At 36.9% G+C, this 24,566-nt stretch overlaps 1 protein-coding gene across 1 annotated transcript in view; it reads left to right on the plus strand.

The window, feature by feature from the left end:
• Positions 1-24,566, plus strand: part of LOC117400640 (myelin basic protein-like) — a 97,960-nt gene that overhangs the window by 48,149 nt on the left and 25,245 nt on the right. The window contains 2 exon segments of the mRNA XM_034920091.2: positions 6,688-6,732; positions 18,719-19,170. Of these exon segments, the coding sequence (XP_034775982.2) occupies positions 6,688-6,732; positions 18,719-19,170 (497 nt within the window).

The raw sequence follows: 24,566 nt of genomic DNA on the forward strand, positions 1-24,566 counted from the left end.
AGCTAGGTGTTTATTTGGTTTGTGGGTATTTTGTGTTCGGGATTTGTTTTGTTTTGTTCATTGGTTCTTTATTAAAAATTAGCGCAAAAGCGCTTTCAAACACTCCATCTCGGTGTCTGGTCGGTATTTTAAAGGGGCAAAACGAACCCGAGCCGCAAGGCTCGTTTACAGTATGTTACTTAAATTTACTAGCAAATGTGTTCCAAACTGCACGAAAGGAACATTTCCTTAAAGTATGTTATATATTTGTTGAGGTGAGGTGGGGTCACAGGCAACCTTTTGTGTATCTTGAAGAATTTAGTGAATCAGTCATGCTACAAGGCTAGATCCGCCCCTGTTAATCACTAATTGATTGATTGTGTTCACTGTTAAATAAAACCAAAATCCTACAAGTTATATTCTACTTTTTTGTGTGTGTTTTGTCCGACCTGGAGGGGGCAAGTAGATTTTTAAGAAGGACAAGTAGATTTTTCTAGCATTTTGTCCCTTGGAAAACAAGTTTTTTTTTTCATAAATTGCACACCTGACACAGTTTATACGACATCTGTCAACGGCTATTATATAAAATACGGAATGTTATGAAATATACTTTTTAAGTGGCATTGCATTGGTGTTGCCTCTTGTTTGTATGGTCAAATCTCAGCAGAAGTATTGTGTCACGCTGCAATCCATTGCGTCCTGTGTGTAGTGGTCTTTATTTAGTAGTCAGTCGGGCACTGTCGTTAAACAAAACGTTCAGTACATAAACAATATACAGTTCACTGTCCGTGTAGAGTCCTGGCTCCTCTGCCCTGGCATCCCCAGCACGACCAAACCCCTCAACCACACACTCCACTTATATACAACAAACTCCACCCTTTGAATCAGTCGTGCACCCATCCCTAGGGAACAGGTGCAGCTAATAAGACAATGACAAAATGGTGTCTGAAGCACATGTGTGGCTTAAACCTCTACCAAGATGGCTGACAAGACCGGATATTAGATTTAAGGTCCGCAACATCTTGGTGAGGGTGGGAGTCATTGAACACAGCACCGCCATTGGTTGGGAGACATGACCATCCCGGGAACAAGGGAGAATGCGTTACCCTGCCACAGTAATCATTTATAATACATTTGCATATGATTAAAGTGATTTCTACTTGCTTTTCTAAAGAACTTGTGCTCTTTGTTAAATTAACTGGCACATGATAGTGGTATCTTAAGAGCTATTCATTTCATATTTTGTTCTTTGCTGCCACCAGACTGCAGCTTTTTTCTTCATCATTGATTTTTGTGTCTGTCTTCGTTATTATTTTGTCATTGAAAAGTCAATTATTTTTTTTTTTTTTTTTAATCAGGTCAGTTCAAATTAATATTAAATGTGCTATAGATCTTGTAAATGGAATCCCTCCAAACTCAGAATGTGACACTGTTAACACCAATCAGTTTTGGCTACAATCAGTTGCCTTACAAAGTATGCAAGGCTTTTTAAGTTTTCTGTTATAAAATGCAATTTAAATAAAAAAAAAAAAACACATGCAATGAAATTGTCCTTAAAGCTAATGAGTTTAGAATAGTGGCCTCTTTTTAGAATGTATTTATTCAGAATGGGTTAGTTTTCTTTTTTTTTTTTTTTTACTTTTCCATGTGTATTGGCTAAACAAACACGGAAATGTTGTGAAGCATGGGTTAATTACACTAAGTTTTTATTTTATCAAAAAGGCACCTCTACAGCCATATGTGACACTTTCAAATTTTATAAAATATTGCTTATCCAATTGTGATGAAACTTGGTAGGGACATTATTTTTTCGCTCAAGTTATTGAGGGTGTCAGAATCTGTGGATATACAGGTACAGTAGGAAAATTGAGTACCTTACTGCAGTGATTCTGTAAAGTGCCAAAGAGCAATGATATAACACTCAAGTTGGCATTTTAACAAATATTTTGACTTCATTACTTTTTAAAAGTATACTCCAGAGTTTTTGAATGATAATTGTGAATAGCCTGCTAATTATTCTGCAAAGGTTTATTCGGCAAAAACACCAGTAATAACCCAAATGAACTGCCTTTACAATCTGGCTCCTGGAGTGTATTTTACTGATAACAGGTGTCACGTGATGGTTATTTCACAAAAAAAGAGAGAAGTGCACATTCATTCCTGTCTGAAATCAGTCTGGTCTATTTATCTCTTGAAGAGGTTGCTGGCTCTTTTTAATTGGGAATCATTCAGTAGAAAACAAAAAATCCCTGCTGACAGCGATGCAGTAAAAAAAAAAAAAAAAAAAAAAAAAAAAACCTGGGGGTAAGGGGGCTTTCTGTCTCAACTGTGCAAGTGCATTGTGTTAGAGCAGGTAGGAATAATGTTGCACATGGGTTTCTTAGTTACACTAAATAATCGTACAGCTTCGGGAATAGGTAAGTGATACCCCTTGTGCAATTCATCAATTACTTTTGTTAGAGAAGTCAGCATTGAGTGGCTTCATAGAAATCAGCCGTCCCTTATGGTATTAAAAGCTTAGAGTATGAAACTCCTCTTGCATTGCATTTTCTGCCAGTAGCTACCACTAACTGGTACAAGCACTGGTACTGTTTAAGCAAATCACTAGAGTTGCTGCTCAAAAGCAGATATTGTTGAAGAGGTCATCTATCACTGCTGCTGTTTGCTACAGTTCGACACCATTGTTCTTGGCAATGTATTAAGTCACTCCCAGTGCAATAGGTTTCATGGCTTCAGAGAATATAGGCTTTTCTCCTCACGCTGTCTCTAGCCAAGCCTCTTAAAGTGAAACTAGCCTACTTATCTAACTATATTTCACTTTTTAGGGGGTTATATTTAAGGTATATTTCAGTAAAAAATATTATTTTACTCATTAAAAATAAACAACATTCAATCTCTCTCTCTTAATTAATCAATTTAGTAGTCGTTTCCATTTACAACAACTTGGAAACAGCTGAAATCAGCACTAATAGTTTTATACTGGTCATGCATGAGACTAATACTGGTTCATGAAAAGAAATAACTTAAAAACTCTTTAAAATCCCTGTAATTTGGCAAAAGTCATTTGGCAAGTATTGCCTACAGAAAATCTATGTTGAGATTTTATATAACAACTGGGTATCTGTGCTGGAATTTTAATGCCAATTTTTGACCTTTTCTGTATTTATTATTATTATTATTATTATTATTATTATTATTATTATTATTATATTTTACACGGTGGTGGCACAAGACCCATGTGTAATTAGATTAGATGGTGCCACAAGACCCATGTCTAATAAAACTGCTAACCTCGGTTTTTAAAAACAAACTCTGTTACTAGTACATGAACACCGTCTACCAAAACAAACAACAATGGCCTGCAATTTTAAAGTTTTATCCGCAGAAGGAAGAGCAGAACAAGGTAAATATTCTGAAAAAAATAATAAGCAACATTTATTTTGTAAGAAATTACCTCTGCCACATGCCCTCTGTGGGATGACAGTTTAGACTGATCTCCCTCAGAAAGCAGAGATTCTTGAGTGATAAGGAAATCATTCAAGTTCACCCTCCAAAAAAGCCAAGTAAATTCATATAGTTTTTCTGCTTGCGCATTTATATGCCAACAGAAACCCTCGATAGGATTACAGCCTTGTTTTGCACAATTGGGTGTATGTTGTTGTTGTTGTTGTTGTTGTTGTTGTTTATTGACAGACTATTAACTGTGCTTGCACTATTTATTAATGTAGGATCTACAGTTATCTGGGGGTACATGAAGGTCTCTGTTTATCTGTCTGTCTGTAAAACTTCCATTGGTGCGTGTGCATACTGCGGTATAGGTTATGTTGATGTACTTTTTCATGTAATGGTGTGACAGTCTGGCTCGCAGTAGTGACGTCATGGACCAGGAAGTAGAAACCAAAACAATGGATGGGCGGTTGAAGCTGAGTGCAACGGCACTCAGCGTATTTATTAATAAACAAAACAAAAGATTTAAACAAAACAACAAAACACAAAACAAAAAGGCACAAGGGCCAAATGAATAAACAAATACTGTTTAGCAGTCGTCTTTAACTGTCGTGATTTTTCGCTCGCTCTCTCTCCGCTCCCCGTACTCTCCTCTGTACACTCCACCCCGAGTGCAGAGAGCTGCAGGTTTATATATTCTGGCCGAGGGATTAACTAGTTGTTAATTATCTTATTACCCCTCGGCCAGAGTCTGCACGCGTTTGGTAAGGATGCATGACTGTCAGCTAGTTAAATAATCAGTAGCTGATCAGCCATGCATCCTCACAGGGTTTTTAAATATATAATAAAAGACGCGTCGCTTTTACCCGAGCCGCAAACAAAAATACAAATAATAATACATAGGGACGGGACACTCCGCCACAAATGGATACCAGCTCATTGACATTTTGGGGTTTTTTGGGTTTTTTTTGTACTCCAGTCTGCTTTCCTGTATACTAAATATTAACAGTTTTTGACCTAAGAGTTAGCTTGTCAGTAGAGCTCATAACCCAAGAAACTGTTAAAACAAGATGTATTTTCCCTGGTAGTGAATACATAGCTTTACCTCACATAATCTAACCTTGAACACTGAACTGGGCTTTAGGTGGTAGATAAAACTAATGGCCGGAGGATTAGGTAAAATTAGTACATTGAGTGCAATGCAGGTCTGCAGTCCATAAGAGACAGCCTTAAGTTATGGTATTCACTATGGAAAGAATAATAAATTCAGCATGAGAACAAACACAGAAACAAATGTAATATGAAATAGATAAAAACATTGCATTGACTTCTGTTATTCTCTACCTTCCAACAAGTATTGGGGTATTCAATTCAATTCAATTCAAACCTTTCTTTAACCAGGTAAAGACATTGAGAATGAGTTCTCATTTAAGATGCCGACCTGGCCAAGAGGCAACATAAATACAACAGACAACCATACATAGACAGTTAGAAACATTACAACAATGCTTTTTTATGTAGAGATAGAAGATATGCCATGAACATTCATGGACTCCTATAGGTATTCCACTAATGAGGGTAGAATAATATAACCTACAAGCTCCAGAAAGGGGCAAGTGGGGTTGATGTTTTTGCTGGATATGGTAACAGGGAAGTGGAGGAGCCTGTTCAGTATTTACATACCTAAAAACATTGAATTTACCACAATGATTGAGAGTAATCTGTGGCGTTAAGGAGATGCCTATATGTAATTTACTTTTACCTAGAGAACCGGTAAATTTGACTGTTGTATGTCTCTGTTTCCGGACAGGTTCATGGGCAGGGCAGCAGATCTGACTACATGTTGGGGTAATGATTTGATTACCCCAGCATGTACTCAGCGAAGGTCTGCATCACACTTTCCTCCAGAAATGTGCATCTATTGGGTTAATTTCCAAGCATTACGCCTTCCATTTAAAGAAAGTGCATAAAGGATAAAGGATCAGCATACCTGAGTCTGCACGTCTTGTGTCTTCCAGACACTGCTCAGCAAGCCAATCATTAAATGAGCAGATGTTTCTGTTGATATTTGGTGAAATATCTAGCAGCAAAACGAACATAATACTCTGCTATTAATGTCATGTTAATCAATGACTGCCATTTGGCTTGTATGCAGTCAAGCGCATAGAGGGCTTTTATCAAAAACATTATCCTGAATAGCATGCTTACAAAATAAACCCCAAACCATGTCAATTAAACTAAACAGTGAAGGAAAAAACATGAGCTCTACACGTCAAGGATCAGGCACCAGTGAAAAAAAGTGAACTATACTGTATGTTCCAGAAAAAAAAAAACAATGTATTGTATGTGAACTGTAAATAAAATATATGCATCCACTAAACAAAAAGAAACATTATTTGTCAAGCTGGTGGGTGCTTTAGAAACTTGCTGCTCTTAGATGAGATTTTTAGCCTCTGTGGGTTGCTTGGACCTTTGCCACATATTTCTCATGGTTTTAGAATTTCGCCCATTTTTAGTCCCACTAGCTCTATCTATGTTCTTTTTTGTTGTCCTTCAAGTGTCTTCTGATCCTCTGTGAACAGTCAGAATGCCAAAAGTATTTTCAAAACAAGAAGGACATGCTGTGGGGCAGTCCCACTCACTGCATTCTTTTGCTCTGTTCTGTCACTGTGGGTGCTGTGCTACTCCTTACATGAAAATAGGCAGATTGTACATGACCTGCATGCAGCACCAACACCAAGTGTTAAAAAGACTAAAAACATATGTGTTGATTGTGTAACTGTTTGTAAGTCCTTGCTTTGGTCAGCAGTGCTTAATACCTATTTTATGTGTATTTGAGTTTTCATTACAATTACAGAGAGCATCAGCTTCAATGCCTGACAGAAAGTGACAGCCACAGGGGTGTGTATAGTGTCACGGCTGACAGTACAGCAGCCAAAATGCAGTTTGTACACTGGGTTCTGATGAGCGTGATAACCAATAAAGAAACCAAAACCACAGAAAACACCCAGAACGTGTGCATGCAGAATCAATGTGTACTGTAATAATCTGTCAATGTAGTCATGAAGAAATGTACAGTAAGATGCATTTTAATATTTCAGCTGATACATAATATTTTATCCCACAACTTTCTCTCACTTAAGATTTAAAACATATAAGAATGTGTTTGTTTCACATTCCATCTTCCACTGTCCTAAACTGTTTTCAAATTTGTCAGATTCTCATTCATGTCATTTTTTTTACCCTTTTCTCACACAAAAGGAACCGATTCTACCCCTACCCAAGAACTGCAACTCGTCATGGAAGGTATTTATAGATAAACTGTTTTTCACAATGTAATGAGTGCAGAAATTGGAAGTCTTGACTGAAAGTTTTTCTCAGGGCTAGTGTGTGTGTGTGTGTGTGTGTGTATAATATAGGCAACAGATTAGATGCCTTATGTCTAGGAAAGTTTCAGTAGAGAATTCATCTGATGTGGTGCATTTGGTAAGCATGATATAAATTATTTACCTAGGGACTCATTTTCTCCCTAATACGTTTACAGCTGCAAGTGCAAATTTTAATTTTAGAATGGAAGCTTCCATATAAAAAAAAAACATTTTACAGAAATGGTATATGATGACAGACTTCAGTCTCATCATGTATCTTGCCACGAAGCCCCCGATACAATTACAGGCTTATTGTGCACACTTTGGTGTAGTTTATTCCTTATGTAATCTCAATACATCGCTATTTGAATCTAGTCCAGTAAATTAATGAAGTCTTTGTATGAGACCGGGTCTAAATTATTTACAGTAATGAGCAGACCTCGTAAAGAAAAAGATCTATAGTCCAAACTAATTGGCACCAGCGGCTGTTCACAAGAGAGTCAGGTACAGATTGTGATTATTAAATTATAATATATGAAATTCTCGATCACAAAACCTCCAAAATGTATTTCAATACAGCATTAAAATGCAATATGAAAAATGCACTCTTATACAAAAAAAATACATAAATTTAAATAAATACATACAATTTAAAAAAAATAGTGAGGTGCAGTGCAATTTCAGTAAGTTCAAGTCAAACCCCTGCTTAGGGATACACTGCCAAACATCAATTTATTGGTAATATCAATAGTGCTTTTTAGAATCTTATTACCAGCCCTTTTACAAGACCCTACACTTTCTTGCATTAATCTTCATCATTCAATTTTGTCAGAAAGACAGGTTTCTAATGCACTGTCTGTTTAAGATCCCTGTCAGTGATCCAATCACTGGAATCACTATGGTGCTATAATTCAGTGTTTTTCCTACCTGTGTTACTGGTGCACATACTCTTATAGCTTTCCTGAAATTCTCCAGTTTGTGCTCATTCACAATAAATTACTTATTGCTCCCAGTCTACTGCATCGTCCTTCCCACAGACATTTCTATTTACCCTTTTAAAGACCATGACTTTCACATCACCAACATTTAGATGTAATTTATGCATTTGTAGATGGCTTTTGATCCCTTCACTTGATATGTTACATTAGCCTATTAAGCCTCTGTATGCATGCTTCAATTGACAAATATCTTCATTACTTACTCACCTGTTAAAATCCAATCCCTTCCAGTAATATGTTAAATACAGCAAGAATGTTACGCTTTAGGGCAATGTATGCCGTGCTTCATTTCCATTTACCTTGTTAAGCAGCCTCTGAAAAGTTGCAACAATAAGATACCTTTCCAAAGTATTTGGTGATTTTCACTGATCAGGATTAAGTAAAGCAGATTTGGATTATGAGTGATAATTTATAGCACAGTAGAAGATACTGCACACACATTGGTTATAATTAGGGCTTCTGTTTTTCAGGTTTTATTGATTGTATTTTTCGGTGCTTATTTTTAGCTATTTTCGAGTTTTATGTAAATCGTTTTTTTGGGGGGGCTTTCATTTTTGATATACTATATGAAATTAGTGTTTTCTGTTACTTTCCAAAATGCTTGAGCGTTTTTTTTTTTTCTGTCAAAATATGTATAGTAACTCGACAGTACTTGCACACTTAAGTTGTACCTTCTTTCCTTTGCTGTCTTTCACAAAGAAATCCCTATGGTCACGGGCACATTCTTCTGGGCTTTTTGTGTGTACGCATTTTTGTACATTTCGCCACAATTCTGTTTTAAATCTTCTGTATTTAACTGTAATACAACTTTAAATCCAGCTAACAAGCCTCCATCCTGTAATCTCGTTTAAAATCTCGCAAGTGGATTCTCCAATAGAAATGTAGGAATGTGCTGTCACTCCGTAGTTGGGGCGGGTTTAAAGTATTCAGAACGAATCAATGATAGATGCAAGTCAGGAAGGCGGGACATTGCCCAGCAGCACCAGGAAATGTATTTATTATTATTTTTGTAGTAGGTTTTGCTAGCCACCGATTTCTTTTTTTTGTATCGGAGGTGTTTTATTGTGTTTTATCGGTTAAAACCGAAAATCAGCAGTCCTAGTTATAATTAGGGCTTCTGATTTTCAGTTTTAACCGATAAAAAACGATAAAACACCCCCGATTAAAGAAAAAAATGAAATCGGTGTATAGCCAATAAACACCGGAAAAACAGTGGAAATGGTTACTCAATTCATATTTTCCCATTAAAAATAAACTACGTTTCCCAGTGCAGCTGGGCAATGTCCCTCCTTCCCGGCTTGTATCGATCATTGATTCGTTCGGAATACTTTAAACCCACCCCAACTACTGAGTGACAGCACATTCCACATTTCTATTGGAGACTCTGCTTGCAAGATTTGAAATAAGATTACAATTAGGAATGGAGGCTTGTTTGCAGGATTTAAAGCTGTTAAGGTATGGAGGATTTAAAACAGAATTGAAATTAATAAAAAATGAAAAACAGAAGCCCTAGTTATAATTCTGCTTTCCAGACTTTCCAGTGTTCTTGGCTATGAATCTCCACCATGTGTATTTTTACATAGAATAAAGTGTCAAGTTAAGCTGGATAAAAATGGCTAGAAATACTGCCTTTTTGAGTATTGCTTGAACTGTTGAAAGTAAAGCTGTGTATGCTTGCATTCCTCATTGGTCCCAATCTCTTGCATTCTGTAGCCCAATGTTAACAAACTAGCTGCCTCCCCATCTCAGCGGTGCTGCATCTTGCCTGATCTCTTCCAATGTATCTGTAATAAAGCCCCTGGAAGGATTTTTATGGAAGAATGGTTTTGTATTATAAAATATCAATAAAGCATTATTCAAGTCACATCAGGTTACCCAAGGCCACTATTTGCTTCTTGAATGAGTTGGTAAATTACCTGACTGAGTGAGTGCCAGCTGGCTCCCACTAGGAGTTATTAGAATGTGTAGATTGCCATATACTGTGTGAAACAGTGCTAAAAAAGGGGAGGCTTCTGTCAGCTTGGTAAAGGACATATTTCAGGGTACCGACTTACAATACCAGAGCCATGCATCTGAAAAGCTTTATGAAAACCTTTGTAAGGTAATTTCGGTCATGTCTTGCAACTGATTGACTCCTATTAATTTTAAACATCATGATATTAGCATTTTATTTATTTATTTATTTATTTATTATCATGTGCATGAATGGGAATAAAATCCATACTTTTTCTTTTTGTGATGATTTCTGGTTGCGCTGATCCCTTACCACTTTTTTTTTTTTTAACTCAATGCGTAAAATGTGTAAAATGTCAGAGCCCTGCCCAATCTTCCAGTGTTCTGAGGGTGAGAAAGTATTAAACTGCAAGTGCAGGGTGATGCATTATAGTTTTGATGTCCAAACTGCAGTCAAAAAGCAGTGCAATGCATCACAGTAAGGGAAAATGTGTGCGCAATGATGGTAAACTTTTCTGGATACATTTTTCAAGTACCGGTAATCAATTTGTTTTTAATAAGTTTTGTTTTTAACTTGTGAAGTTAAATCACCTAAATCTATAACCAGAGAATTAAACATTAACCCCAGTCCAGCTTACTTTGTGTCTGTTGGCTCCACTTGTTGACTTTGCCAGAATCATCCAACATTACATACTGGTACTCAACAATTATGCATTGGCACAATACAGCTATGGAAGTTATTTTGTTGTGTGTATTTACATTTTACAATCCAACATCACATAGGAATAATATTTGTTTCAGAAACAAATCCTATTTTTTGGCTATTTTATATTACCATGGTGTCTGGTAATTACACTTTTGACTTTGACAAAGTAGCATTCAAGTAAATATACAATAAAAGTTACTTTTCTGTTAAGAAGTTGTATCATTTACGTGTAAAGCCAGCGTTTCAATTGATATACATAATGCTAGCAGCTGCCAAGAGCCCATCTAGGGGATTTGTGTGCCAAATGCTTTACCCCAGTAAATACAAAGCTTGGATGAGTATAACATCAATTCCAATGTGTTTCAATCTCTGTTCATTTGGACATGCATTCTTTCTGGTCTGCCATAAGCAGGAGGTAATTCTAGTGTTTAAGCATGGTAATGTTTTCTCATTATTGTAATGTTTCACAATGGTGAGGGGTAGCTCAGTGGTAAGAGATGGTGATTTGAGCCCCTATCTACAAAATTAGCCATGACAAGGACATTTGCAGACTGAATGGTAAATTATGTTGCATGAACAAAGTAACAATACAAATATTGCTGCTTCTAAGTATTAGAAAAACCCAAGTAAATATTGCAGGGGCTCCATTTTTGAAAAACAGTATGGGTTCAAACTAAAGGGAACTCTACTGGTTGACATTAGAACAAAGGAATTAGAACTTCCAACAACCCGGAAACAGAGCTGGGCTTTTGAAAACAGTTAAAGCGCTTTCCCAGGACAAGAAGTTCTAATTCTTCTAGATCTAAGTGCTGCCTTTGATACTGGAGACCATTCCATCCTACTGAATCATCTTGAAAGCACAGTGGGGCTGTCTGTCCTATCCTGGTTCAAATCTTATCTTTTTGATAGGTTTCAGTTTCTCTATTGGGGAGATAAAATCGGCATTATTGGAAGTTGTCTGTGGTGTTCCACAGGGCTCCATGTTAGATCCCTTGTTGTTTTCATTATATATCCTACCGTTGGGTGATATTATCTGCAGACACGGAGTGAAGGGGTAGGGGGGGGCTTAGTTCAGCCAGGGTGTCCTCGGCTCACCGCGCACCAACGACCCCTGTAGTCTGGCCGGCCGCCTGCGTGCTTGCCTGTGAGCTGCCCAGAGCTGTGTTGCACTCCGACGCTGTAAACTGCAATTGACGCTATTTCTTTGAATGTGCCAATTATGTTTTAATCACCCAAACCAAGCAAAATGCTTGTTAAACAACAAATGAAAAATAAAAAAAGAATGTGCAAATATTCTGTGGTAAACTTGTAAGGGATTCAGCATCACATATTTTCGTATAGGGGTGTGCCGAATACTTGTTACTCGTCCTCAGAATTGTCTTTAAGAAGTATTTAAAAGCAGGTATTTAATAAATCCATTCATAATGAGTTGATTTAAAAACAAAGAAAACTTGTCTCCCTCATGTTTCCAATTCAGTACCAATCAATGGCAATTTACTTCCACATTGAGTGTTTTAAAAACCGATTGGATGATAATTTTCCTCTTATCTCGGGCGCTGACAATGAAAAGTCAGTTTACGGCCTCGGTACGCCAGCACGACAGTAAAAAGTGTGATGCCTGCGTTGAGCAGAACATGCAAAGTGCATAATAAATTATGAAGCGACTGCCAGCCAATCAAAACACCAGATTAGAGAACATTCCAGAACATCTTATTTTTCCATAAATGTCATCTTGTGCATGGTGGACTTCCAACTTCTACCTCAGGTTCGCTTGCAGGTCCCCTTGCCCACCCAAAGTGTTCACAAGAAGATGCTTTTATACCATTAGAGAAAGGGTGCCGGATTTCATGGATTTATCCAGCACCCTGTAGATATTTGTAATATCAGGACTGTTTTATTTATTATTATCTTATAATAAATAAAACAAACCTATTGCTCAAATATATTGCACATTATTTTTTATACAATTGGGAAGCCGTAACATACACTACCGGTCAAAAGTTTTAGAACACCCCCATTTTTCCAGTTTTTATTGAAATTTAAGCAGTTCAAGTCCAGTGAATAACCTGAAATGGTACAAAGGTAAGCAGTAAACTGCCAGAGGTTAAAAAAAAGTGCTTAGGTTACCAAAAACTGAAAAATAATGTACATTTCAGAGTTATACAAAAAGGCATTTTTCAGGGAACAAGTAATGGGTTAACAACTTACAGCTGTTCTGCAGCAATGGAAGTAAATTAAGCCTTGAAAGTTGATGCTAACAATTCCTACAGGTGTCCCAACTTTTGTCGATTACTTACAAACCCTCTGTCTGTATAAAAGCAGTGTTGGAACAGACTGTGTTCCTACACCCTCTTAAGCATTATTTGGACAGTATTGTACTGCAGGAAGTAGTATATTGCTCTCATAATGGCGAGAAAAAGGCAATTAACAAAGGAGGACAGACAGACCACTATAACCCTTAAAAGTGTAGGTCTTTCCTTTAGAGAAATTGTAAAGAAAGCCAAGGTGTCAGTGAGTATAGTTTCCTACACCATCAAAAGGCACTTGGAAACTGGAGGAAACTCTGACAGGAAGAGGTCTGGAAGACCCAAAGCCACAACAGAATCAGAAGACAAGTTTCTGAGAGTCAACAGCTTGCCTGATAGGCGGCTCACAGGACAACAACTTCAAGCACAGCGTAACACTGGTCGAAGTAAGCAAGTCTCAGTTTCAACTGTGAAGAGAAGACTTTGAGCTGCAGGTTTGACAGGTCGAGTGGCAGTAAGAAAGCCATTGCTAAGATGGCAAAATAAGGAAAAGAGGCTTGCCTGGGCCATGAAGCACCTCCATTGGACTACTGAAGACTGGAAGAAGGTCTTATGGACCGATGAATCAAAATTTGAAATCTTCGGTTCCTCACACAGGGTTTTTGTACGCCGTCGAGTAGGCGAAAGGATGGTTCCTCGGTGTGTGACACCAACTGTCAAACATGGAGGAGGAAGCGTGATGGTCTGGGGCTCTTTTCCTGGATCCAGAGTCGGCGACTTGCACAGAGTGAGTGGCACCCTGAACCAAAACTGCTACCACAGCATTTTGCAGCGCCATGCAATACCCTCTGGTATATGCCTAGTTGGTCAGGGGTTCATCCTACAGCAAGATAATGACCCAAAACATACCTCCAGGCTATGTCAGAACTACCTTAGAAGAAAAGAACAAGACGGTAGGCTTCAAATCATGGAATGGCCAGCACAGTCTCCAGACTTAAACCCCATCGAGCTGGTTTGGGATTAACTGGACAGAAGGATGAAAGCAAAGCAACCTACAAGTGCAACACATTTGTGGGAACTTCTGCAACAGTGTTGGGAAGAACTTTCCGAACAATATTTGATTTCCATTGTAGAAAGAATGCCACGAGTGTGTTCGGCTGTTATATCTGCAAAAGGTGGCTACTTTGATGAGTCAAAAATTTAGATTAAATTTTGTTAAACAAAACGATTCCATGATTTCTTTTTTATCTCCAATTGTTTATTTGTTCTATGCTTTAATTTCAGAGTACATTGAGACATTAAACTGCGTAAATTTCAATAAAAACTGGAAAAATGGAGGTGTTCTAAAACTTTTGACCGGTAGTGTATGTGAATATTGTTGTGATTTCACCTTACAAAGCAGCATTAGGATTAGAATACAGAAATAACAAATAATCAAGATTGACACTGAATATTGACAGAAATGCATTATCCAGAACCGACATTCTGTCTGGCTAAGTTACAGAAGCTAATAGCTGTTCATCCTCTGCAGGATGTTTGGTACATAACAAATGAGAAGCAAGACAGAAAGGCAGTAATGAAGAGCCTAGAATATAAATGGTAATTTATTAAATGCTTATCATAAGCACTAAAGCCTAGATTGCTGAATGAATTGGATCAGTGAAGAACTGATGGGGTGATTTTAAAAAATAACAAAGGAACAGATGTTGTCTATTTATTTGTTTCTTTTTTGGTAAAAGGACCCATCTAATAATTTCAGTTTTTAAACTATGCAAATGGGTAATGCCAAGTTTCTGCCATATGTTATTGTAGTTATGTTGTTTACTTTCTCAAATGACTTGTTTAGGTAAATCTGTAAATACAAAATACAAATACAGAATACATAAAAAGTTATAAGATGAGGTGGTCTTCATATTGAGCTGCACAAACCTTATAAAAGGTTTAGCACAGTCATTTTGCATGATCATTTTGTAGTTTTTCCATGCTTTTCCTGTGGTTATACTATGCATTTATCATTGTTTACCATGGTTTTTCATGTTTTTTTTAAATATATATTTTACCACACCATCACCATAAAACCTCAGGGCTTTACAATACTCACTAATGCTTTACCATGCTTTAATTATGCTTTGTTACACTTTGCCATGCTTTTACTTTTACTTTTATAAGGGAAGGTGTGAGTTTGCTGTATTTGATACAAATAATAGATTTAATGTTGCAAGAAGAAAATTAGGTTTTGTAAAGTAATAGAAGTCTCAATTTTTTATCTTCATTGGCTAAAAAGATAATCATCATTATCATTATTTTACCTTAGATGCTATAGTAAACTGGGTAGACTTGTTCTGACTGATGCTACAGTAGTTGTTAGTCGCTAGATGCTGCATTTACCCCTTTTACCGTACCTCTGGGATCTTTAATCACAATAAGGATAGGACTTTAATGGGGCCAGGTGGCAACATGACTACATTGTTTTGTATTGGTGTTTCCACCTGACCCCATAACCCTGGGACATTTTAAGAAAGGTCAAATTTTTCAACCTACCTGAAAACGTACATGGTATAAAATATATTTAGCAAAATAATGCAATTGGACTGGAACCTATTAGCAGCAACTACACTTATAATTTCACTGTGTAGATCTCACACTCAGAATGACAAAAAATTCTAAATGTTTAAGCCAAAACAGATTCTACAGAAACAGATTTGACTCCTGGGTTTAGGACAGGGGTGGCAAAAGACATTATGAAGCTAAGAGTATAAATATAATTGTAAGAGGTTATTATCAAAAACTACTCTTCTGACTCAAGTAGTAGACACATTTTGTTATTGATTTGTTCTCCCATTATTTGCAGGGGATTAAAAAAAAAAAGATTATGTAGACATATGATGATGAAATTCTAAAAGCTATTCTTACTTTGCTAAGTAGGATGACCCCAGGTCCAGATGGATATGGTGCTGAATTTTGTAAGAAATTTAGTAGACTTCTGTTGGGCCTTCTGTGACTTATGTACTCAGATTAATTTCAGGCTTTTTTCCTTCAACACCTAACCAAGCAAAAATCCCCCAAATATTGAAAAAAAAAAAAAAACCCGAAAATGAATTCCCTTTATATAGACCGGCCTCGCATATCAATGTTGATAACAAAATTCTGTCATTGGAGGAGTTTTTACCCTTTCTGATCAAGCCAGATCAGACTGGTTTTATACAACAGCGATACTCGTTTTGAAACATCAGGCGGCTCCTTAACATAATTCAATCTGCTGGGCACACCTGTTGTAGGACCCTAGTTGTCTCAGTAGATGCTAAGAAGGCCTTCTATTGAGTGGAAAGGGGGGTATTTGTTTCAGGTTCTTTGTCAGTTTGGGCTGGGTGATGTATTTATTAGATGGGTCCAGTTAATGTATTATTCAGTCTTAACAAATGGCATGTGGTCTGAAATTTCTTTGGGTAGAGGTATAGACTTTATCCCCTATTATATATGTCCTAGTGCTTGAGCCCCTTGCGGGAGCAATCAGGAGCCATCCTAATAAGATAAAAGGGATCAAGGTGGGGGAATCAGTTCCTGAAATAGCGTTATATGCTGATGATATTTTGTTGTTTATTTCAGAACCTGATATCTCCGTTCCTGCCTTAATTGATGTATTTGGCTCATTTTTAGCATGGAAGAAGATCAAGATTTAAGATTAAAAAACTACAGTTACTGACTGAGAGAGGGTGTTTGGCTTGCCATGCCTGTATCATTTTGGAATGGATTCATGATGATCCAGAATCCACTTGGGTTGGCACAAACACATGGTGGTGTTCACTGTTTTCACTGGTTAGTGTGCTGACTGGTAGTGTAAATCAAGTGACACCTGAAAAAAAGAATAAACCTCTAGTTTAAGGAAATTACAACATTTGTTGTCAGAAGGGTATTCTCCTCTGGATTGGTTTCCCTGATAAAAAAAAAAGGTTTCTGTCATGCTGTAAAAGAAAGTATTTTTGACCACAGGTATCGCAAAGGAATCCAGTTTATTACTGCTTTATATGATAGGGTTAAAATAATGTATTTTCAGCAAATACAAACAAAACATGATAAACAGTTTTATAGTTTTCTACTGGCTAGACATTTTCTGCATACAAATATTGTGCTGTCTCCAGGATTACCTGTGCTGACCCCAGTGGACAATATTCTTTTAAAATTTATGAACTCCAAAAAATGTATGTCTTCTTTCTATTCAGTGATAGTCTGAGTATTCAGTGCTAGTTGGAGTAATGTCAATGGGGCCCTTAGATCTTGGGCGAGGGATTTGGTTGGATCACAGTTTTTGTGTCTATTGGGGAGCACACGCTGGGGAGGCTGGTATCAAAACAAACCATAAGTTGTCCCTCCTGGGACAACTTAAAAAATGTCCCCCTATCAGACATCTGCAATGCAACCACCTGGTCCTCTTTTCTCACCTTCAGAAAACATTACAGTCTAGACATCTTTAGCACACAACCTTATGCACACACAATATTGTGTGCCACTTCCCAATAATAACACTACCAAGCCCCCACTATAATTTCTATAGGGGTTCATCTGTAGAGTTCCTCACTACAGGTAAGAATGCCAATTGAGCTCCACACCACTATACAGTATTTCCCTCCGCCCTTCCCTGCTAACTTGCTCTAAGAAATACTGCATAAGAGCTTCCACCTCTGGGAAGCTCAGGTTCTTTTTCATGGACTAGCAACGAGATCAGAGGTTCATGTGTGGACCCGGAAGAAATCCAATTGCAGATTATTATGGCATTTTCCATTCTTTCCATTTGTCCATAATAATTTTTCCCCAATACGTTTTGAAAGCCCTGCAAAACAATCTAGGGATCAATTAACAAAGAAGTGGAAGATGTATGTTTCCGTACAGATGGATATATCCCAGTTGTTAAGACAGCTTCCTTTATTTCAGTGAATGCTCTTGGACTGTGTGCCTAAACGAATCAACACTTCTAATAAATGGATTTTGAAAATGTTGCACCCATGGAGTATAACTTCTAAATGCATAGGAGTACGTTTTTCCAATTGTATTAAATACGTAGCTATAAAAGTTTTTTTTTTTTGACACAGCCTCCTTTGTTTGCAATAAATAACTGTGTGCAGCAACACAAAGAGCAACTGTTGTGAAAATATTAGTATGCAGAGTCTCTGGTGCTTTGTTACTGCATCTATCTTAGTACAGTATCAACATTGTTCATGTGTCTTCATTTGTATTTTGTAAATTGAGACCATACCTGAAATTCTGCAACTTTATACATTATCACTATTATCACTGCTTAAATAAATATTCAAACATTTTGAAATCACACTGAGCTATTAAGTTATTTACTCTTTTTCGACTCATCTTATGCTGTCTATTGCCCTTAGCTGCACTTACCCTCTATCCGGAGAATCAAGGCAAATATTGCAAAAATGTAATTTTCCCCCTCAATGTTAACGTTTCATTTGTGTCTTTTGTAATAATTAAAGAAGTCTTGGTGTTCCGGCTTGCTTTATAAATCTGGTTGCCCACCTCCTTAGTGCCAGATTAGTACTGAAAATCTTACTGTGAAGCAAGCAGCTTCTACAAGATGATAGAGGAAAGCTAGGATGCTTTAATAAACAAAACATTTGTTCATGTTAATTTATAAAACAACGTATGTGATATTCACAATAAATTCACATTTAGACAGCTATTGGCTTGTAACATTGCTTTGTTCCCTCCCTGTTTGAAATCATTAGTATCATCCATCGTTCAAATGTGAGATTAAATAGTTATTCATTCAATATCAAAATGGAAGAAATATGTAAAGTATGCATGCTGCTAGATTGTTAATACTTTTTTTAGGATTTTTAGGAATGATTAAGGATGCTATGTCTTTAAAACCTCCCAGTCCTCTATGCATTTTCTATAAAATAACTTATCTGTGGGCCTTTTTGCCTCAAGAAGTGAATAAAAGGGTTTAATTGTTCTCCTGCTGTTTTTCATAGGCCAACATTCATAGATCACCCTTGTTGTTTGCAGGGCATGTAGAGGCAGATGTGAACCAGAACAATGGGACCTCCTCTGAGAAGACAGCGGTGACAGACTCCAAGGGTGTAGCAGATACAGAGAATGCCTGGAACGAGGCCAACACAGCTGACCACGGCGCAAGTCGCCCACACTTGGTCCGCCTCTTTTCCCGGGATGCACCAGGCCGCGAGGACAACACCTTCAAAGATCGCCCGTCGGAGTCAGATGAGCTTCAGACCATCCAAGAGGACAGTGGAGCAGCTTCCGATAGCTCGGATATTACTGAAAACCAGCCAGAAGAGTTCCCTCAGGGCCACTGAATACCACAAATGGCATCTTCAAGCTCCACGGACCAAGTGAAACACGGAGGCAACCCCAGGGGACAAAGGGACACTGGTCTACTGGACCAGTTGGGAAAGTTCTTTGGAGGTGAAAAAGATGTATCCAGGAAGGGGTCGAAAAAGGTGAGCTTTGAGAATTAAAGGACAACATTTTTTTTTTTTTTTTTTTTTTAAGGATAGGTTTAACACATTGGTTTTAAGGTGGAGCCAGAATCTCGGTAAACTAAGGGCAACAACATATCCATGATTTAAAAAATAAAAAAAAGTATTATGCATTTGTTTTTTGTTTTTAAGTTCTTATCAAAGGCTATCATATTTACAGTACAAGAAAACATGAAATATCTTTGAATTTAGTCACTGGAGAAATGGTATGGGTGTGGTTTCAGAACGGGAGTGGCGTACAAAATGACCTACTGATATATCCAAATGATACATTTTGCAAATACATCATAATGATAAACTATTAAACAAGTGAGGTATCAGAAAAAGTTCAGAATTTGCAATTATAAAACCTCTTTTCAATGTCTACTGGCAAACCGTACCCTAACCTATTCTGTATCTGTAGATAATGACAAAAGAATCACTGAATGCATCGGCCGTTTCATGCATTTTATCTTGGGTAATTTGCTAATAGGGAGGCATATCCTTTTACAGGAGATTTTTTAAAAAAATTCAGGGAACAGTTTTAATATAAAACAAGAAAGTAGTTTGATTTGCTGAGACACAGTAAAGTACAAATAAATACAACCAGTAATTTTACAACCAATAGTTTTCTAGAATATCTGCTATACTCGAGCAGCAGTACTTTGCAGAAAACTACTTTGTTTACTAAGGTTTTGTATTGTTACTGAGGTGGGTGAGAGTAATTTATTTAATTGTAATAAAAAAGTAAAATTGTCAGTATTTTACAAAAAAAATGTCACAGTAATTAATAAGAGACTGACAAAACTAAGGACACATATTTTTTTCTTCTTCTGCTTACTTATAGCAGCACCACTTAAGGAAATGCAGTTCATCTCATATATCACTCTTCTGCTGAACCAGGTCTCATTTAAGCTTTAGTTTTGCAACTGCTGAGGGGTGCTGAAAGATGGAAATATTGAATGTGATTCAGTGCCAATTGAAACCAATAGTGCAAGTACTCGATAGGTCTCACTTTTGTGTAACCAGAAAACAACATGCTTTTGTAGTTTATTGCAACCTGTCACATCTTTTTGGATCTGTCAAGGTACCATAAATACTTCTCAGAAGAAAAATGAAGCCTTGCAATCTTGACACATTATAAAGTCTCAGATGTACTTGCACCAGTGGCTCTAATTAGAACTGTATTACCAGCCATTTTTCCAAGCAATGTCTTAATAAATTAATTTAAATGCATTTGGGGTTATATAGATGGGGAGTAACTCTGAAATGAGTGTTCTGCTAAGATGATTTTAGTTTCCACTTTAGTGTAGAGGACTATATAGCTTTAACTTGGAGGGTAACTCCCATTGGTTGCCTTTTTAATGTAACACTGCTTCATCTGTGGAGTGCCTGGTACTGCAAATCATTGTAATTCCTTTCTTTTGTCAACTGTTCTCCCAAGATCACATTAAGCCCATTTAAGCTGCCCACTCTCCCTTTGTACTGTGCAAACTTCGAGATGACATTAAGATAAAGAGTACTTTAAACATTTTACAATCTTCCTGCAAGTCCTTATGAGACACTGAACTCTTAAGGGTTTATGGGAACTATCGAACAGCACCATGTTTAATGTATACCATTGACCTTTCCTTATTTCAAGTGATCTGCAGTGAAGGGTGTCATATCGGTGGTCTTGAATGCAGAGACACTGATGTTTTGTATGTTCTGTAGTAAGTAAAACTGTCAGCTCTTGGCATACAAATCAGAAAGACCTGTTCCAGTTTGTGACTTACAAATCCTTTGGTTATTATTTGTCATTAAGAAATCTATTAGCTTGGTCGAACATTAAGGTTGTCTAGAAACTGACGTTAAAGGGAATGATTATCACTTTATATACTTTTACATTTTATTTGTGTAAAACTGTACCGGTTCTTGATGACACAGTATTTTTTGTTTAAGTACCACCTGCCAAATTATCATTATCATTTAAATGTATGAGCAAAACCTGCTGCTGTTACGTTTTTTAAAAGTATTAAGTTTTTTTTAATTAAGGGTGTTTTTAATTAAGGGTGTTTTTTAAGTATTCATTGGTTTTTAGTGGTAAAGATGTGGGACTTTCTATTGTGTTATAATGAACCACTATTTCTTAAAAGTATTTCCCTTGTGAATTGGGTATTTGACACTGTATCATTATACTTATTGTACTAATATTATCATGCATACTCAGTACTTTGCTTTTTCACGGTGTAAAACCATTCGAGAATCCAGAGGTGCAGCGCATACTGATAAATTGGGCACAAATTACTATATGGTTCCCTCTCACCATATCCCTGTTGGTACGACTAAGCCATTTAATATGTTTATAACCACCAAACCCCAATTATGTACCTACTAATGGACCTATAGTGCATAATTCTACAACGCTCAATTTGGTATCTGTTGCACTTTTGTATTCAGTGAAGCTAATGATACATATTTGCTGTAGTCTACCAAACAGTGATACATTTTTTGTATAATAAACTCATGTATTACTACTGTTCCATTTTTTAATGTAACTACTAACCTAATGTTTTTCTTGATTTTGGATGAGTGCTTGAGCTTACAATTCTTTATTAAAACTCTTTAAAGAAACACTGTCAGTTGTGTTGAGTGTGTACTTACTGCTTTTGTTTAACATTGCTGCTTGAACATTTCAGTAACTGAAAAACAGCCCCCTAATAATGCTGAAGTACTACGAGGGAAAAAAAAATAATGATGAATAACTTTTGCTATAAACACATAATGAAAATGTATTCTAGGCTTTACCAAATAGCCATACAAACAGTCCATTCTAAAGCAGATGAGGTTGTAAGGTCCTGCAAGTAACATTTTCAATTCTACTGTAAGTGTGATCAAATGTTACCCACTCAAATGATTAACTTTAAAGCATTTACAAAGCATTATTACATTTTGTTAAGATGGATAATAATTTGATATTCCTAAACAGCTGAACGTATTTATAATTTTTACCATGTGGGGGTGGGAGGGTGTGGTATGTCACACCATAAAAGAATATATTAGAACTTAGCTGTTAAAGTGAACAAAAGCAAAGTCACGTCTATTCTAATCTTTCTTATATACCTTTACCTTCAGAGGTTTCAATGTACTACATATAAACTACCTCAGATGACCAGCAGGTTCCTGATGGTACAGGTAGTAAGGACAAGAAGATGCAGATATTGAACCCAGGCATCTCTAAATAAAATTGATACTAAATTTATACTTTTGCACGGTACTACTAAAATGTGATCATTATGCAGCTACAAAAAGAAACAATTTTAAATAATTAATATATTTAGTAATATACAAAAAAGATAAGTAACACTTTTCCCCACAATCCTTTCATTATGAACATAATGTATTAATCCCCTAATGTTTAACACACTTGCTGCTAACTGAGCTTTGTAAAGTGAGATAACTTAAAAATCATATGTATGACAGATACTGTATTTTTATGTATTATGGTTTAGTTTGCTTGGTAAGTGTTTTGACAGTGGGATTGCTGTGCGTTTCCACAACAAGTTGTAAATGATAACATAAGGGTGTACAGAATTGCTATAATGTGACCTGGCTTTATATATATATACACTACCGGTCAAAAGTTTTAGAACACCTCAATTTTTCCAGTTTTTATTGAAATTTACGCAGTTTAATGTCTCAATGTACTCTGAAATTAAAGCATAGAACAAATAAACAATTGGAGATAAAAAAGAAATCATGGAATCGTTTTGTTTAACAAAATTTAATTTAAATTTTTGACTCATCAAAGTAGCCACCTTTTGCAGATATAACAGCCGAACACACTCATGGCATTCTTTCTACAATGGAAATCAAATATTGTTTGGAAAGTTCTTCCCAACACTGTTGCAGAAGTTCCCACAAATGTGTTGCACTTGTAGGTTGCTTTGCTTTCACCCTTCTGTCCAGTTCATCCCAAACCAGCTCGATGGGGTTTAAGTCTGGAGACTGTGCTGGCCATTCCATGATTTGAAGCCTACCGCCTTGTTCTTTTCTTCTAAGGTAGTTCTGACATAGCCTGGAGGTATGTTTTGGGTCATTATCTTGCTGTAGGATGAACCCCTGACCAACTAGGCGTATACCAGAGGGTATTGCATGGCGCTGCAAAATACTGTGGTAGCAGTTTTGGTTCAGGGTGCCACTCACTCTGTGCAAGTCGCCGACTCTGGATCCAGCAAAAGAGCCCCAGACCATCACGCTTGCTCCTCCATGTTTGACAGTTGGTGTCACACACCGAGGAACCATCCTTTCACCTACTCGACGGCGTACAAAAACCCTGCGTGATGAACCGAAGATTTCAAATTTTGATTCATCGGTCCATAAGACCTTCTTCCAGTCTTCAGTAGTCCAATGGCGGTGCTTCATGGCCCAGGCAAGCCTCTTTTCCTTATTTTGCCATCTTAGCAATGGCTTTCTTACTGCCACTCGACCTGTCAAACCTGCAGCTCGAAGTCTTCTCTTCACAGTTGAAACTGAGACTTGCTTACTTCGACCAGTATTAAGCTGTGCTTGAAGCTGTTGTCCTGTGAGCCGCCTATCACGCAAGCTGTTGACTCTCAGAAACTTGTCTTCTGATTCTGTTGTGGCTTTGGGTCTGCCAGACCTCTTCCTGTCAGAGTTTCCTCCAGTTTCCAAGTGCCTTTTGATGGTGTAGGAAACTATACTCACTGACACCTTGGCTTTCTTTGCAATTTCTCTAAAGGAAAGACCTACACTTTTAAGGGTTATAGTGGTCTGTCTGTCTTCCTTTGTTAATTGCCTTTTTCTCGCCATTATGAGAGCAATATACTACTTCCTGCAGTACAATACTGTCCAAATAATGCTTAAGAGGGTGTAGTAACACAGTCTGTTCCAACACTGCTTTTATACAGACAGAGGGTTTGTAAGTAATCAACAAAAGTTGGGACACCTGTAGGAATTGTTAGCATCAACTTTCAAGGCTTAATTTACATCCATTGCTGCAGAACAGCTGTAAGTTGTTAACTTGTTCCCTGAAAAATGCCTTTTTGTATAACTCTGAAATGTACATTATTTTTCAGTTTTTGGTAACCTAAGCACTTTTTTTTAACCTCTGGCAGTTTACTGCTTACCTTTGTACCATTTCAGGTTATTCACTGGACTTGAACTGCTTAAATTTCAATAAAAACTGGAAAAATGGGGGTGTTCTAAAACTTTTGACCGGTAGTGTGTGTATATATATATATATATATATATATATATATATATATATATATATATATATATATATATATATATATATATTAGCTTTTGATAAGTTATACAATTAGCAATATCCTGGATTCCAAGAGTAAATCACTAAACTTATCCATGGAACTTTG

This window comes from Acipenser ruthenus, chromosome 4, assembly GCF_902713425.1.
Source record: "Acipenser ruthenus chromosome 4, fAciRut3.2 maternal haplotype, whole genome shotgun sequence".
Classification (NCBI taxonomy): Eukaryota; Metazoa; Chordata; class Actinopteri; order Acipenseriformes; family Acipenseridae; genus Acipenser; species Acipenser ruthenus.